This window comes from Zeugodacus cucurbitae, chromosome 2 (assembly GCF_028554725.1).
Source record: "Zeugodacus cucurbitae isolate PBARC_wt_2022May chromosome 2, idZeuCucr1.2, whole genome shotgun sequence".
Lineage (NCBI taxonomy): Eukaryota > Metazoa > Arthropoda > Insecta > Diptera > Tephritidae > Zeugodacus > Zeugodacus cucurbitae.
In genome coordinates, this window is record NC_071667.1 from 710619 (window position 1) to 728713 (window position 18095).

At 31.5% G+C, this 18095-nt stretch overlaps 4 protein-coding genes across 23 annotated transcripts in view; 2 read left to right on the plus strand and 2 right to left on the minus strand.

Annotated features, from left to right (window-relative positions):
* The first annotated feature begins 13 nt into the window (after positions 1 to 13).
* LOC105208379 (nuclear cap-binding protein subunit 2) lies at positions 14 to 833 on the plus strand. The gene is made up of 3 exons (XM_011178183.3): positions 14 to 174; positions 247 to 464; positions 522 to 833. Exons 1-3 carry the CDS (start codon positions 124 to 126, stop codon positions 718 to 720), a joined length of 468 nt encoding a protein of 155 aa, XP_011176485.1. The 5' UTR covers positions 14 to 123; the 3' UTR covers positions 721 to 833.
* A 938-nt stretch (positions 834 to 1771) lies between these two features.
* On the minus strand, positions 1772 to 2905 carry LOC105208378 (peroxiredoxin-5, mitochondrial). The gene is made up of 3 exons (XM_011178182.3): positions 2746 to 2905; positions 2364 to 2498; positions 1772 to 2303 (listed from the first exon to the last, which is right to left on the minus strand). The coding sequence occupies exons 1-3, from the start codon at positions 2839 to 2841 to the stop codon at positions 1974 to 1976; spliced, it is 561 nt and encodes a 186-aa protein (XP_011176484.1). The 5' UTR covers positions 2842 to 2905; the 3' UTR covers positions 1772 to 1973.
* Positions 2906 to 3879: 974 nt separating this feature from the next.
* Positions 3880 to 5157, minus strand: LOC105208377 (ubiquitin). Of its 2 annotated transcripts, none has more exons than XM_011178181.3 (3): positions 5022 to 5157; positions 4414 to 4611; positions 3880 to 4354 (listed from the first exon to the last, which is right to left on the minus strand). In XM_011178181.3, the coding sequence occupies exons 1-3, from the start codon at positions 5064 to 5066 to the stop codon at positions 4208 to 4210; spliced, it is 390 nt and encodes a 129-aa protein (XP_011176483.1). In that variant the 5' UTR covers positions 5067 to 5157; the 3' UTR covers positions 3880 to 4207. The 2 variants fall into 2 exon arrangements, with proteins under 2 accessions (XP_011176483.1, XP_011176482.1); XM_011178180.3 differs by lacking the exon at positions 5022 to 5157 and adding an exon at positions 4779 to 4938.
* Positions 5158 to 5267: 110 nt separating this feature from the next.
* The window catches only part of LOC105208376 (serine/threonine-protein phosphatase 2A 56 kDa regulatory subunit gamma isoform), a 30755-nt gene continuing 17927 nt past the window's right edge, over positions 5268 to 18095 (plus strand). Inside the window, exons 1-4 of one of the 19 annotated variants that reach the window (XM_029037813.2) lie at positions 5269 to 5409; positions 5598 to 5931; positions 11361 to 11487; positions 15779 to 16312. In XM_029037813.2, coding sequence (XP_028893646.1) covers positions 15944 to 16312 — 369 coding nt within the window. In that variant the 5' untranslated portion in view covers positions 5269 to 5409; positions 5598 to 5931; positions 11361 to 11487; positions 15779 to 15943. Of the gene's footprint in view, positions 5932 to 11360; positions 11501 to 15558; positions 15663 to 15762; positions 16313 to 18095 lie in introns of those variants that run through there. The other 18 variants (XM_054236192.1, XM_029037814.2, XM_054236193.1 and 15 more) reach the window with 18 other exon arrangements.

An 18095-nucleotide genomic window follows, 5' to 3' on the forward strand; every position in this document is an offset into this window, starting at 1 on the left:
TTAAAATGCAATTTGACATTTTAGTAGAAATTGACATTTCTTCATTGAAATCTGACTATTTAATAATCGTAAACAAATATTTACCGCTAAAAAATTATTAATATAAAATTATAAATATAAGATATGTCAGCGGGATCTGTAGACTTAAGCTCGTATCGCGATCAGCATTTTAAAGTAAGTGTCTATTCAGTTTACATGTATAATTAAGATGAGTATAAACTTTCTAATTTTCATACGCCTTTCTAGGGATCACGGTCTGAGCAAGAGCGTTCACTCCGTGAATCATGTACATTGTATGTAGGGAATCTATCATTTTATACAACGGAGGAACAAATTCATGAATTATTTTCCCGCTGCGGTGAAGTACGGCGCATAGTAATGGGTTTAGATAAGTACAAAAAAACTCCTTGTGGATTTTGTTTTGTTGAATATTATATGCGTACAGACGCAGAAATGGCCATGCGGTAAGTAAAATAATAATAAAAGACTAACATGGTTTACAAGCCCATTTCTTATACAAGATACGTGAATGGAACAAGACTAGATGATCGTTTAATTCGAGTTGATTGGGATGCAGGTTTTATAGAGGGACGTCAATATGGCCGAGGCAAAACTGGTGGGCAAGTGCGTGATGAATACCGAACAGACTATGATGCCGGGCGAGGAGGTTATGGCAAATTACTGCAACAAAAAATTGCCCCAAATACCGACAACCGTTAATTCTTTTGGTATTTTACATTTTACTTTAGGATTTATACAATATATATAATGAAAAATAATATTATAATTCTGTTTTGCCTCCGCTTAAAGATGGACCATTCTTAAGCTTCTTATGTCGTTTCTTTTCTATTTTCCTTCCTTGGTGTTTACGTACGTCGTAGTAGGGATTTACATAGTCATGATTACGACGTTCTTCATTAATCTCTTGATGTAAAAGTGACATCAATTTGGTGGTAGATTTATCAATTATGTTAGGGAATGAGTTGACAAATTCATAACACCAATTCAGCATGAATTTCCATTCTGAAATCTGTTTACCAAAAATTCTGTAACTTATCTCTGGAAAATGTATAAGACTTTCGGCAGCTATGCAGCAATTTTCCATTAAGATACTGACTGAATCCTGTAAGTCACCATTTTGAGTAAATCCGTCTCGCAAACTTTCAAAAGCATACGTTGTTATTGTAATATTATTGTCCTGGATATGCTATGATTGGGTATAATTATAGCTTGGCAGGTAAATACAATTTTATTTAATTTTGTTTTACCTGATAGATTTTGCCGTAGGTTAATTTTAACAGCTTATAGTTTTTTTCATAATGGTTTGATTTAATCATATTTTTTATTATAGTTTGATGCTCTCTACGACGTTCCGTAAATATTTTGGAATCTGCAGCAAATTTTTTATAATTATTTTAAATACTCCATTTTAATAATATGTACTTACAAAGGCTTGCGGAGATAACCGACTTATTGCTTTCATTATCCATGGCTTGGCCATTTAACGAATGTTTATCAACCGCAATAATCAAAAAATTTACACAAATAAGTGTAATTGAGCAACTTAAGGACCGCATTTCGCTAAATTTGAAAACCACTCTTGGAATAGTCTACCTAATTCTCTATATGTATTACACATTCTCTGCTAATTATTTTTAACGTTTATCTCCCATTCACAATAAATCTACACGTGAACAAATTTCAATATGTATATCACCTTGACGTAAATATTTTATTCCTTGTATTGTTCAAATCAATTCAACTACTTAAATCCGAAGTAAGATTTTACACTCTCAAGTTGTGTTAAATTTATTTGATAATTATGAATTTACACATTATATTCGTATGTATATATATAGGTTTACGGGTAAAACCACTACCATATTTTTATTTGTAACAGTAGTCTCTTAAGCTATAGATCATATAATCACATATGATTCTGAACGTACACATGTGTATATACATAAAATATTTTAATGTTTTCCAATGTTATTTGCTAAAGAACAGCTTAGCCCGGTGCCATCAGGTTCAACGTTCAACTCTTTCACTTCTCCATTTTCTATGACCATTGAAAAACGTTTTGAACGCAAACCACCCAAAGGTGGTAGGTCAATTGTTAATTCTAAAGACTTAACAAATGAGCCGGAGGGATCAGCTAACATGCGGACTTTTCCGGCAGTATTATGTTCTTTTCCCCAAGCAGACATAACAAATGGATCATTTACAGAAACGCAAACTATTTCATTAACGCCTTGTTCAGTTTTCAATGAATCAGCATTCGACACAAATCCTGGTAAGTGAGTCTGTAAAAAGAAAATTTTATTTGAGCATTGACAATTTAGTTGTTGATTACTTATACGCACCTTTGAGCAGCCAGGCGTAAATGCACCAGGCACGGCAAAGATTATTACTTTCTTATTTGATGTCAAATCAGCAGTATTTATTTTATTTGCCGGTGAATCTTCGAAGAGATCTATTGAAGGAAGTTTGTCACCTACCTGCAATGTAAATCAAACATACATATCTATTATAAACTATATTTGTAACTATTATATAGCGAAATTACAACACAATTCTTGCATATTGAATCGATATTGCCATGACCTTGGAGACAAAGAAATTCTACGACCGAATTCAGAAATCAGTTTTGCAATGCAGTATCACTTTACGTTTTATTACATAATACAAATATAGTTTTTTTCTAAATGTTTAATAATATGTCTAAATGCCATTTCAACAACAAACCTTTATTGGAGCCATTTTATTTCCCGACTTAGAGAATGCACGAAAGAAATTCCTTGAAAATTGAGGAATGGCAACGGAACAGATACGCGACTGCATTTTAATGTTTTGTGATATGTTTTTCACTTTCCATCTACTTGTGTGCTTCGATTCGTAGCTAAAATATCAGAGTGACAGTTGAGTGAAAATTCAACAGTACTGTGGTGTGGTATTAACAAAAATGTGCTATAAAATATTTATGACAAACGTATAACGATTTTTAAAACATTGTTATTTAACTAATATTTATGAAACTATTATCGAGAAAAGGAAGGTTCGGGATATGGATACCACAGAATAAATTACAACTTAACCAAAGAAATCTAGATCAGAATAATTGTCAATAGCAAAACTCACCACACCAAAATCTATAATGAAGTTAAGAATAAAAGTCAAGTAATATCTGAAAGAAGCTGATCTTAAATCAGTTCTTTGATCTTGTCAGTTCTGGGAACGCCATTATTAATTATAGTATATAATAAATATACTATATAAATATATATAAATGTGAACATAATCATGCTTGCTTAAATGGTGTATAACCTTTTTCGATCAAGCTTATATGACAGGTGATACACACAGACGAAAAAAAATTAAAAATTTTATATACGCAAAAATATTGACGAATTTTTTTAAAATTTGGCATGTTATTATTTTGTATTTTTTTTTTTAATTTTTTTATATACTATATCCTGTAACTAATTATAATTTTTCAAGTCTTCTTAGTAAAATATTTCGATTTTGGAGGCTAACTTCGAAAATCGGTGAACACACGTTTTTTACTTATGGGTCAATCTCCCTGAAAAAATTAAATTTTTTCAGTACCCAGTCGAGTTTGTAGCAGAGATAAAACCCTGGTTGTAGTGTAATAATTCAAAAACATTGCTCTTTGTATTTAGTTCGTTACAGAACTGACAAAACGACAATGTTTTTGTACATATATTCTATATGTTTTGTCTTAGTTACTCGTAGTTTACTGAACTTGCCGAATTGCTACACTTTGGGGCATTGTATAGAATCTATACAATGCTTTGGGGTTTGCATGCGGAAGGAAAGTTATAAAGCTTTAGCATGACTAAAAAATTTAGACAAAAGGAATTCAAATTTTAATAAAATAACAAAATAATATATATTTTTAATGATACTTACGAATTAACGTCACCGCACCTAATTGTTTAATGGATACCACGGAGTTGGAACGGCCAGGATTAAAAAAAAAATTAAAGTACGATCGAAACCCGCCAATGCAGTTCTCGGCAAAAAACAGCTTAAAACAATCGGGTTATTCGCACTTCCTAACTATTCCATTTTTGGTGCGGTGGCATTAACACGTAAGTACCTTTTTAATTACATAAAACCGGAAAAATATATATATATATCCTTTAAGAATTAATTAATTATTAATATAATTTTGACATTGGGAAGACTATACACCTATTAGACTCTCCGATAAACGTTCAATATCGTCCACGCTCATTTGTTTTAAATTCATTTCAAAATCGATCATAAAAGCAGTAACCAAGTTGTCAGCTTGTGGTTCATTATAGTATTTTCCAAACGATTTCTTTAGAATCTATAATTAAAAAATAAAATTTAAGGTATAATATTTATCCATTTTTTATACCCTCTTACCTCTCGAAGACCTTCTATCCGTGGACGCATTACTACCAAATTCAGTTTGCAGCCTTCATGTATATTTGGATATGCGGAAACAGTGCTCTCGTCTTTCAATGTACGTCCAAGCAAAAGCAATTTTTGTTCTGCTAATGGTATTTGTAATCTACGTTCAATTTCCTTTTTCATATCTGATATTAAAGTATTCGGCTCAACCTATGAAATGAAATTTACTTTATTAATGTGCAACTTGCAGCTTACTGATCCAAATAAAGTTAGACCCTCAAATAAACAACTTTTGCCGGATAAAACCCGAGGACGTACAACGGGCTGTGGTGGAAATTGCTTTATTAACGTATTTGTTTCGCATTGGTGAAACTCACATCTAATGAAAAGTCTTGTCCTTTTAAAAGCTTTATTGTTATCTGCATTTTTTACTTTGTAATCAAACAACAATTATAATATAATTTTTATTCCACAACCAAATACAACTAACATATGGGGGAATTATATGATCTAAACAATGATTATAGCATTATCTATTGTGAACTCTAGTAATACACCTAATACCATATTTCCACATTGCTCTTGATAATTCACTCCAATTGGTCTAGTTGATCTCTTACCGACAATAATATGAAAAAATTCTTCGTCAAGACTTTATACCTCATAACATAGCGTATATGTTATAAATATACTTTTATTATTGAATGTCATCGAAATAAATTTTTAGTTAAATATTTTGTTGAGAAACTCTGGCACTACGAAAAATTTGTGTTGCCAGTTTGCATACATTCTCATGATTTACTTCTTTTTCGTCTTCTTGTCATTACACTTGCCATTTCTCGTCATTATCATAGGGCTTGCTGTATTCGCCTTCTTCCACATTTAGTTAGTCTTCATTTGGCTCTCTCTTTTTGATTGCAACGTAGCGTGTGTGAAATTTTTATATAGTTACAAATTATTTTCTTCAATTTTTTAGTTGTTCTAACTACAGTTTTTTTAATTTACAAAGTGAGTGCTTGAAGGTGAATTATCAAGAAACCATTATAGAATGGAATGATTGTATTGAAATTATAAAGTTTAGAGAAAATGCGAGTTTCTTCATTGCCGATTTCCTTTCGTGTCTCGTCAATATCGGTTGCATTTTCAAGAAAAAAATTGTGAAGTGAGAACTAAACTTTTTGTAGTAATTTTTATAGGCGTGTGTGAAAAGTATATAAATACGACCTGAAATAAAAATATTTGTGGAAAAAACGTGTATTATCTGTAAAAAGGAATGTAACGCAGTTGTACACAGGCAACAGTGACTACCACAACAACAATTTGAAATCAGCAAAAAACTATAAAGGAATTGTGACAGCCCTAATCGGAATACAATTTTTGCTTTATTAACTACACATTTTTCCGACTTATAACTGTGTTTTTATTACTTTGATATATTTGTTGTGCATATTTCATTTGAAAAATTAATAATTGATGTTCTCAAATATAAACCGGGGCAAGGAAAAATTTAACAGGTTCTTTCAATTACTGGTGCGTATAAATTTCATTTATCATAAAAATGAGCTTGCAAATTTTTCCAATTATTTCTAAGACCACTTTTATGCACTTGTCTGTCATTCCTTTAACTTCATGTTGTTTTCTCTTTTACAATCTTTGTATATTCGGGTTCGGTCGCCATGCGTGTTCATATTCGAAGAACGATCGGTCGTTCTATAAGTATATTTGTTGCTTTATTTGGAAGCATACCAAGCATATTTACATATGTACAATGTATGTGTGTGAGTTTAGCCGATCAAATTTGTCGATCGGCTCTTATGTAGTATGATATATTAATAATGTATAAACCCTCTATGTCATTCATAGCATTTTTGTTTTCTTTAAAAATTAAACTAAATTAATTATGTTAAAAAGTTTTTAAAGATTTTGTTTTGATTATGTAGGTATACTAAAGTGATAAAACTGAGAAAACTTTTTAACTACATATGTATGTAGTTTTTGTGCAGACTTATAATTTTAAGAACTTTGAGGTTCAAAATTTTCGAAACTAATGTATGCTTTTTCATAATTTTACTTTTGTCTTCAATTCAATTAAAAAAATCATCGAACACATAGTTCAAGTTTACATTTATGATAAAAACTAGTGTTGCCACATCGTTGAAACTAAAAGAAATATTATGCATCACCCGTTTGCGTCCTAAGTTTTTACGTAGTTTCTTCGGCGCCTATTTATCGTGATCTATATTTAAGATTGCGAGTTAACACTTTGCGACTGCTACACGTTCAATATATATTACGTCAATATTTACGCCATACTTTTTAGGAAAACAATCATGAATACTCGATTTTTTATAATTTAAATATAAATATATGGTTTGAAAAGAGGAGGCAACACTTGATATCCGTCAACATGGTTATTGTGCACTAAAACAAAACTGTGTAAAAATTAAAATGCTTATTTAAAGCAAATATTAAACTAATTGATATAAAATAAATATTTAGAAACAATTTAGTGAAGTGTTAGTGTATAATAAGTGAATTATATAAATTAAAAATTAACTAATAATCAAAAAATGCCACATAAAATGTGTGAAATTTTCAACTTAAAATGCGAATATCTCGAAAACAATAAATTTCCGGCAGCAACAATTATATATATTCGTAACATTGAAATCGGGGGATACTATCCTTAAGCCGACCCTGTAACAATTTAATAAAATGTAAATGGTTATAAATTGTAAAATTAATTTTAAAATGAAAATTTCATATTATTTTAAAGCTTATTTACAAATATCGGCACGAGTTTAGTTACTGCGGCGCCATTGAGTTCATTTTTATGTTAATAAGCCCAAAATAAAGAATTTTTTAAGAATAAAAATGTTCGATATCTCGCACCGTTTACGATATCGGTCGATCTTGTTTACGAGATATCGAACGTTGAAGTTATTGCACGACGTAGCGACGGCTGGCTACAAATATCCTTTTGAAGCCAGCGTCTTGAACATTTTGAAGACGGCAGCGATATATGAAACAGCAATTTCATTGTTGCTGTACTGAAAGCTTACATTTCAGTAAAATTTACATTTAAATTGTTTTCTTCAAAGTGAAATTTTTTGCGCAAAAAATTTATGAACCGATGAATTGGTCGATTTATCTGTACAATGGCAGCTGTACAGTGATAGGTAGGATAGGTAGGTACAATGACCTACGATAAAAAAAAATCAAAAATTGACAATATGGCGGCTTTTTAAAAAAAATAGTCGAATTTTACCCAAAATTTTGGTCGTTCTTGGCCTGCCAAAATTCGATTTTTTGATCAGATCAAAAATCGATAGGTCATTGTACGGAGAACTATATAAAGAACATGAAAAAAACTCGGATCGGATCGTATCATTTGTTTTTGAGTAATCACTGCAGCAAATTCGGAAAATGATGTTTCGAGAAAAACGCGTTTAAAGGTAAAATAACCGCATTCACTGTTACCGAGCGGCTGTGTTATTTTTAAAGGTGTAATCTATCGAAATATGAACCAAAATGATTTTTTGAAATTTCACACTAGGTATGCCCCTCAACAGCGCAGCGTATTCACTGTTACCGAGCGGCTGCTCTTTAAATTGCTATAACTCAAAAACTATTTGAGATATCGTTTTGAAATTTTAATATGTTATTTTTAAAGGTGTGCCCCTTAACAGCGGCCGATGCGGACACTTGTGCAAAAATTAGGAATTGACAATTTCCTTCTTTCTTATTAGAGGCCTTCGGCCGCGCTTCAAAAAAATAATCTTGGTCGAGCCAACACAGGGGGTTTTCAAAGAGGTGGAAATTAAAAGTTCTTTCGCGTAAAAAAACTTTCTGCATTGGCGGCCTTCAGTGCGCTTCAAAAAAATAACCGCTATAATCCGGTATTTATGTGCGAATATTTCGCGAACAGTGTAAGATATATATTTTTTATTCTTTAAAAAGTGTTTATTTTGGGCTAATTAACATAAAATAGGTCTCAAATCTTGGGGCCCTAGTAACTAAAATCTCCCCCAAATAATTAATAATCAAATTATTTCACCCGTTTCGAAGTCGGTCTAAAACATTAAGGCCCCTTTTTGTTGGATATTATCAAGGACAAGACATGGGTTTAATATAATCTAATTGATAATATCTATGTGTTCAACGGATTATGATATCCGTAAACTGAAGAGTATCAACAGAGCGCTTAAAGTCACAAAAGAACTGTACAGTAAACACCAAAAGTGACTAATTTGTGTATTACTTAAAACATCGACGACTTTTGTTTGATGTAATCAGATTCAGGGTTAAATGCGTTTCATAAATATTATCTTGAGATCTGTACTGTTTTAAGGAGAAATATATAGCAACAAACTCTGAGGAATCTAATGTTAATGATAATGATTGCGAAATAAAAGTCTGATTAAAAATTTTTTTAAATTAATTGATAAAATGTAATATTAAGACAATTTTTATCAATTTCAAAGTACCTATTCCCCACCAATAGTATTTATTGTCAACGCTTGCTTCTTTGAAAAATTAGTATTTCGACGTTTCTTTTGTTCCTTTCGACTACATGAAAGCGTCACTATTTTAGACGTGCATCATAAAACTTACATAGAGTATAATTAATAGCTGAGATCATATGTTTGTACAATCATGTGAAAAACAATAGGGACATATTCCGCTATGTTATACAAATCCAAAGAAAACAAATATTTTCACATATTTCAGAGTAGGTTTTTTCATTTTGAAAATAGCTTACTGTACTGTACTTACTATCTAAGAATACTATACGGAAAATCGACTTTTTTCTAGAGATTTGGTCATAAGTAAAAAACGTGCATTGGACACTTCGAAGTCAGCCTCCAAAATCGAAATATTTGATTTCGAAGTTCGAGGTTGAGCTTACTGAAAACGTCATTATTAATTATAATATGTAAGTTACAATGTAAAGTTAAAGTAGTAAAAGTATCCCCAAACCATGATGGAACCTCCTCAATATTTAATGGTTTCAAATATGTATTGCAGTTTGAATAAGGATTTCATATAACACTTAGACTCATCTGACCATAGAATATTATATAATTTCTTCACCAGCAAGTTGGCATGCTCTTGAGCAAGAGGTAGTCTTTTAGAAGCATTTTGTTTTGTGTACTTTTTCAATTGGAAAGTATCAACGTTTAAAGAAAATTCGAATTTTATGTATTTTGAAGATGGAAAGGGTTTTGTTTTCACAAATTTCTCTATATTATTTTGAATAATTGGTGAAATGTTTAGTTTTCCTTCGCATGATTTCTTTTGTATTTATATTTTACTGCATTTTTATACTCTCGCAACAAAAGTTGCTAAGAGGGTATTATAGTTTTGTCCGCATAACGGTTGTTTGTAAGTCCTAAAACTAAACGAGTTAGATATATGGTCATATATACCAAAGTAATCAGGGTGACGAGTAAAGTTCAAATCCGGATGTCTGTCTGTCCGTCCGTGCAAGCTGTAACTTGAGTAACAATTGAGATATCTTAATGAAACTTGGAACAGGTGTTCCTTAGCACCATAAGAAGGTTAGTTCGAAGATGGGCGGAATCGGATCACTGCCACGCCCACAAAATGGCGATAACCAAAAACACATAAATAGCTATAACTAAGCCATAAATAAAGTTATGAAAATAAAATTTGGAACATAGGATCGCAGTAGGGAGGGGCACATTTGAATGTATTTTTTTTGGGGAAATGGGCGTGGTCCCGCCCCCAATTCGGTAATTTGTATATATCTCGCAAACCAATAAAGCTATATAAACCAAACTTTCTGCAGTCGTTTCTTTTAGCCGTTTCCTTATACAGTTCGACAGTGAAAGAAATCGGATAATAACCACGCCCACCTCCCCTACAAAGGTTAGGTTGAAAACGAAGTGGGTTAACTCACTAACGAGAAACGTCAGAAACACCAAATTTTACATAAGAAATGGCAGAAGGAACCTGCACTGAGATTTTTTACAAAATGTAAAATGGGCGTGGCGTAGCCTACTTATGGGTCAAAAACCATATCTCAAGAACTACCTGACAGATTTCAATGAAATTCGGTATATAATATTTTCTTGACACCCTGGTGAGACTGGTGGAATATGGGTGAAATCGGTTCAGAACTACGCCTACTTCCCATATAACTCAATTTTGAATCCTTCTGATTCGTTCACTTTATAATGTATACATAAGGAACCGATAAAGATAGCGAAATAAAACTTTACACAAATGCTGTATTTGAGCTGTGACATCACTTGTGGAAAAATTGTCAAAATCGAACCATGACTTTTCAAGGCCCCTGATATCAAACATGAAGAACTCAGTGCCTAAGGGTAATTTTTCACCGAAAACATAGGGGAATCTCTAAATAAATTGCGAGAGTGTAAAATGTTCGGTTGCACCCGAACTTAGCCTTTCCTTACTTGTTTACTATTCTTTTTGTGAAGGTGTTTCATGTGTTCTCGAAGCTGAACGCTACAATGCCATCCACTTCCCTTTTGAATCACCAAACTATAATATTTCATCATTCGTATAATATATCCATCATTATACTTTTTTAATATCCAATTCAAAGAAATTATTTAGTCAACTTTCGCGTTCCTATTATTTTGCACATGCTAATTTGAAGTTACTTCACAAAATGATGAACAATTATGAAACGATTCAAAAGGATTGTTCTTTGATAACGGTTCTTCCCTTTTTTAACCTCACAACAATATAATAAGGGAGCAATTTCTGACTAATTTTGTATACTGAAGCGTAGTAGAGTTACCCTATTATTTTTCACATGACTGTATATGACTATGCTATTTTCGTATTTTAATATATTAAATTACAAACCATTATGTAGATTTAGACATTTTTAACTTTACTAACAACAATGAATATTATTTATTATAAAAGTGTTATTATATTCTTTTTTTTTCTCATCTTTGCAGAAATAACCTAACATCTACATCAAAATGTCAAAAATTAAATCAAGTTCATGCCCTGCGAATGTGAATGCATAATTAAAAATAAAACAAGATAATAGTATATATTTTATTGCGGAATGCGAATGTGAATGTAAATGTTTAATGTAATTCATATAAACAAATTCTAACAAAGACAAATCAATAGAAATGCAGTAATAGTAAAAACAACACAATATGTACATATACTAAAATGCAAACATATGGACGTGCAAATGTATTGATAGATTTCTTCTAAACTAGAAATACATTTGACAGGAAGTTGTTTAAAGGGTCCCGTCAAATATGAATTATTTTATTAAATGATTGAGTTGGTGATTTCTTTATGTAACTAAAATAATATACATTCATAAATATGTATACATATAAAGATTTTTATTCAAGTTTCCCTTTAAAAGAAGTAAAATAGTTTTTGGCACAATAGTCCGAAAGAAAACAGGGCGGAAAGTACATGCATAAATACATAGAGTGCGCGACAAAACTAAAGCACGGAATCCACCTTGTAGGTTTTTATATGAATTGAATGATTTAATTGCCAATTAGTTTTCTTTTTAAATTGGAGATACAATTTTTTATATGAAAAATTCCAAAATTTTGGTGCGACAAGACTAAAGCACATGGCTGTGATTTTTAATTTTACTCATTCTGTTTTTGGCTAACTGTTTTTAATGATTAGTAACAGTTCGAAATGTGTAGTTATTAAGTAAATAGAAAAAAATTAGTGCATATTCAGCTGCAATTCGTTACTTAATGAGGTTGGTTTTATACTAAAGTGAAAAGTTGTTCAATGGCTCGAAATGAATATTCTACCCATTTTAGAGAAACAAATTTTAATGATTTTTAAAACAGAGAATCAGTTATGACTATTGCAAAAGAGTTTAGAATGATTCATATTATTTTTTCCCGAATATTAAGCCAATTTCGCACATCAGGCTCTTTAGTTACATTGCATAGAGGTGGAAGGGCGTGGAAAATAACCGAACGAGATCATTCAAGCAATAAAAAACAACTATTTTATATCTGCAACATCTATTGCAAAGCAATTACAGTTAAATATAATATATTAAAGAGATCCATAAACGTCGAGTTGTGCACGGTGGCTTTTCATGCTACAGGAGTGCAACAAAGCCGTAAATTTCTTTAAAGAACAGACTGCAATTTGCGAGGAAGTACATAAATTGGGCGATTACCAAATGTCGAACTGTACTTTTTTCTGACGAATCGAAGTTCAATATGAAAGGTTCGGACGGATTGAAGCTGGTACGCAGGCCGAAGGGACAAAGCCTCAATATATTTTATACAACAAGCACGGTGAAACGCAGTGTACTAGTGTGGGGCTGTTTTTCATTTCATGGAATAGGGCCAATTCATCATATTAATGGTATAATGGACAGATTTAAGTACAAAAATATGTTTTGCAATATTATAGTGCTGCATGCTGAGGAAGAAATGCCTTTAAAATGGTTTTATCCATACGACAGCTACCCGTATTTCGTGCTTTAGTTTTGTCGCACCAAAATTAAAAAAAAAAAAATAAATAAATAAATCAATGCCCATTTCATTATTTTATTCATATAAATATGAACAAGGTGGACGTTGTTGTTGTTGTTATTGTAGCGGCATAAAACATTCCCCAAATAATTTTGAGGAATGCTGCCGATTTGACAGTCCTTGGCCGGATGAAAATCACTAATGATGTACTAATATTTCCACAGTCCATTTGTTGCAATTAAACGTAATACAATTTTTGTATCGCGACTTTTGTTAAATAAACTCAAAAACTAGTTCTAGGAGCTCCTTGCACGTTTCAGTAATTTTTTTGATAACTTCTCGAATTTTTTCGGTCTAGTGCTATCCTATATCCCGAGAAGAAAAACACATTAACCTTAATTAATTAAAATTGCTTCTGGATTATGGAACTCTACTTACTTTTCTAATTTTGTTAATATTTTTTAAGTAATAGTTAATTTTTTAAAGTAAATGTCTAACACTCATATTTTTTTGTGGAATGCAAAACCAAGTACTTCTGAGAACTTGCAAAACTGTATTAAAATAACGGTTAATAGAAAAAAATTTGATTGGTGTTATAAAGCTAGTATCCCGTTATATATATCGTTTTTTATCTCATCATTGTGGACAACTGTATATGTATACGAGGTGTGTTCAAAAAGTAACGGTAATTTTCGTTGTTTGAAAAAAGATTTATTCATTTGTCATTAATATTTGATATTATGCACTTATGCCAGTGCTTTTTGCAAAGGTCGAAACACTTCCCAAACTCAATTTCAGCGATTTCATCTATGCTTGTCGTTTGTTCTCATTATTTTTGGAAATAAGAAAAAGTCACACGGAGTGATCTATGGCGAATATGGAGACTGGAGCATTGTTTCAGTATTGTTTTTGGCCAAGAATTCAAGAATAAGGAACCAAGTGTGAGCTTTTAACAAATCAAAATCGCCACGCTCACAAAAACTCGTCTAACCTTAGCGGCTTGCTACAGACAAAGTAAGCAATGAATACAGCTGAAAGATTTATCGTATTCCAGGCAGCGGCATGCATATACATATATATCAACATAATACATTTTTAATTGGACTCTCCAAATTCGTGAAATTTTAATTTTTACAATTCCCGTTATTTTTTGAACACACCACGTAAACACACATGTACATTTCTGTCTATTTCTAATCAATTGTTGAAAGATGAAACGCTTTATAACACGAAAATCTAGTATGCATACATAATGTTGACTTTTGTAATAAATTCATATTATGTGTAAGTTCACATATTTTTTCATAATAAAAAAACGTTTAACTGTTATAACACTTATAAGTATCTACATATGGCTCATAAATATGCATACATAAGTAAGAATGCATACAATGTTAGAAATGCTTAAAATACTGTGAAGTCAATAGTTTCGTTAAGGAAAGAGTAGCAAAAATATGACATGAATACCTATTCATAAACAAATGCGTACATACAAGTATGTATAAATCAAATGAAGAATGGCCACATTGGTAATGGCCAGTCGTTTGTAATGCTTTGCTGCTTATTTTGGTTATTGCTTGTACCCACAGAGTACATACATACATATTTACATACGCTACAATGCATGTATATGCATATTTTATATTTTTCAATTGGCTGTGATAACAGATTGTTAAATAGAGTTGTGTTCAAAAGGTTATAATCTGTTCGCACCTGCTTGATCAGTGGGCGATATATGTATGTGAGAGATCTGTTTTTTTTTATATAGCACAATTTGTTCCACCATATTTTAGTATGTCTAACGACTATTTTCACTTCTTAGTTTTACAATTATTATGGTACATTTTAAACATCCGTTAGAGCGTGTTTTCATGTTTACATGAATAGTGTCACAACTCAAAAAAATTATTATAATTTTTCTGGAGAGCGGTTTTCATTTGTTTCTTATTTAGCAAATACAGAAAAGCTCCATAAGTTTATTTAATAAACTAGTAGCATGTAATACAGTTGAAATTCCATAACTCGAACTGCTCTAACTCGAAGTTCTCCATAATTCGTACTATTGAATTGGCAATAGAAGTCAAAATTCATACAAATTACCTTCTGTAACTCGGAAGTCTCTATAGCAAGTCATATGAGCATAAGTGGACTAAAAAGAATGTCAATTTCGCTGTCATAAGTTAGATGTGTAGTTATTGCTGAAAAACAACATTAAACACTTTATTAACTTTCCAACGAAAACCTTGTACACAAAATACTTTGTATATATGTAGTTCTCTCTGAAAAGAAAATTTACTTCACCTTATGACAATATCGTTGTAACACAAAATGTTTTGTTCTTTCTGAAGAAAAAATCGTGACAAATTCTGGCACAACTGAGATGTGTCGTTGTTGTGATTAAAAAGAATGTAACATAACAAGTGGAATAACGACACATTGTTTATTCGTGGTTTATTTTTTTACGCATCAGAATGCAATTTTTACGCAATATGGAGAATGTTATTACGCACATTTCTGCATACTTAACTTAAAAATCGTGTTTTTGAGTTATGACACAATTCATGTAAATGAGCGATTTGTATATTTACAAAATATATGAAAATTTAAATTTTATAATAATTTTTTTGTATGTAATATGCAGTAATGATGAATAAATGATGAGTACAAGTTGAGAAAACGACAATAATATTCGTGTATGAACTCGAATTTACTCGTGATGTATTGAATGCTAGTTTGTTGAAATTCAGTCGGCTTGTTACGATTTCTGTTGCCAGATATGTATGTATATACACTTGTGTTGTTTATGCTGTTAACTTAGTTTTTTTTTTAATTTTTATTACTGTTATCGTCGCTGTTACTTTCGTAAACATTATTTAAGTTTTAACCGCAAACAGCAGCTCTGTAATAATCGCCGTTGTCGTTGCCGTCGTCATCATCGTCATATAAATCAACTGCACAATCAATAAACCCGTCTTTGTCTACGAAATCGGCACGACGATCCCAGTGAAAAGAGAGTTCGCTATTAGCAGCATTAGCTGGTCTAGCTGGGACGTTGTATTATGGATAGTACGGCAAAAACGGTAGCAGCAGCGACGACGCCGTCAGCAGCAAGCGGTATAATGACAGCAACGACGTCAACATCGGATATAAAACAAAACGACGGAATTGTTAACAATAATAATAACAATAATAATACAACAACAACAGTGACAACTAACGGAATAAAAGAGAATAACAGCAATAATATATTAACAACAGTGGTGGCAAATTCTTCCTCATCATCAGCATCACTAACTACAGTGGAGTTACCAATTGCTGTAACAGGGTGCAGTAGCAATGCTAGCACACCTGGATCTACATCATCGCCTGCAGCCACTTCAACATTGTTAACGGCGGCATCAGCAGCGGCGACCCAAAAAATTGGCGAGGTGAGTTTTTTTGCAATTCTATAAGAAAGGGAATCAGACAAAAGTAAACTAAAATTTGTAATAAATGTAATTAAAAATCATATAATCACAATTGAAGTGATCTGAGTAATATGCGAGGGCAGTGAGCTTAATTGTAAATCGTTATTTGGTATTTAAGTTGATGATTTAAATTTTGAATTTGGATTATAAATATATACGATTTACTGCTGTCTTCGTCTACTCCGATTGCGTTTATTTCATCAACTTTTTTGATTTGTTTAATGGTGTTTTTTGTTGTATGACTGATTTTAATTTCTTATTATATTCAAATGTATGTTTTATGTGTATTTGGGATCATTCAATAATTTAATGATTTATTCTTGACGACACAGATTTAACAATATATTGGATAATTAATATATCCACGTAGTATGTTCTTATCTTAATTTCAAAATCTATAATTATTGCTGTTATCTATTTGATACAATTTGAATTTGTAATTAAGGAACGAAAAAAAAACATTTTATTTATTTATAACCTACAGATACGCCATGCTCTGATCTATAAATAAATATACTTGTCTCGTAATGAAGAAATACAATATATTATTAACGAAAAATGTTGTTTCTGTATTTGTCAATTTTCGTCGGTACTTGTACCGCTGACTCTCGATTCTTTTGATCAAACTATGCTAGTATATCTGACATTTATTGTTCCACTTGAATGCCCGACAGATATTCAGAAAGTTATTTTTCCATCTAACCAGTTCTTGGCCAGCTAAACTTCCTGATCATCATTGTCTCACTTATCCAAAGAGTCGTTAAGACTAAGTCCGCCTGTAAATATGTTTGTGGAAGCAGTAAATCGAGTAAACATATGATGCTGGAATTATTATAACTTGAATATAATACAGTCGTCAATCAGGCTACGAAGTCCACTAAGAAGTTTAATGTATGTACATATAGTATATTTCATAAACAACTAAAGATAAAAAGGTGGAAACTTTGCATTTCGCAATTTATTACTGTAGAATGAAAATGAAAGAAATCAGATATACAATACAAATCAGATATATATACATACATACTGTTTAGTTATGTTTAAAAGTTCAATTTGAGCACAGATTTAGACTTACATATGGAACAGTTCAAAAATGTTATGATGTGCGTGACTCCACCCACTACTTTTCATCTTGAATACAATGATTTCCATCTTTTGGTTAATGCTTAAGATCTATCAGCGAATTATTTCGGTAGTATTCTATGTAATGCTAAATTTTAATCTATTAGTTCATTGGATTTTCTATAAATACAAGGTCCCGAATGCAGCGCTTTGCGCACCATACCAGTATCCACGGCTTAGGAAGTAAGTTGTTTCTCTAAATTAGCCGACCTTAAATTAACGGTTTTAGTCCAAAAGCATTCGTAACAATTGTTTAGTTTTATTTATTTATTTTAACATACTTTTTGTAATAATATTCAAAATCTCACAGACTGCAAAACTTAAGAGGCAAGGATTTGCAAGAAGCAAGGTAAATCATTTAGACCAAATTTTAAATTAAAATCCTTGCACTTTCCTGGAATTTCCGATATAATTAGAAGCTAGTATTTCGCTTGGATATTTCCTGACAAATTATGAAAAAATCAAAAGGCATCACTTATACATATCTGGCAACTCCTTCCATATGTAGTATAAATGTTAATACATACTGCGCATGCCTTTGTTTATGACATTGAGTTTTTATCATTTATTTATATATACGTTGTTATGTACATATGCACTTTGCTCATTTATTTTTTCTTAT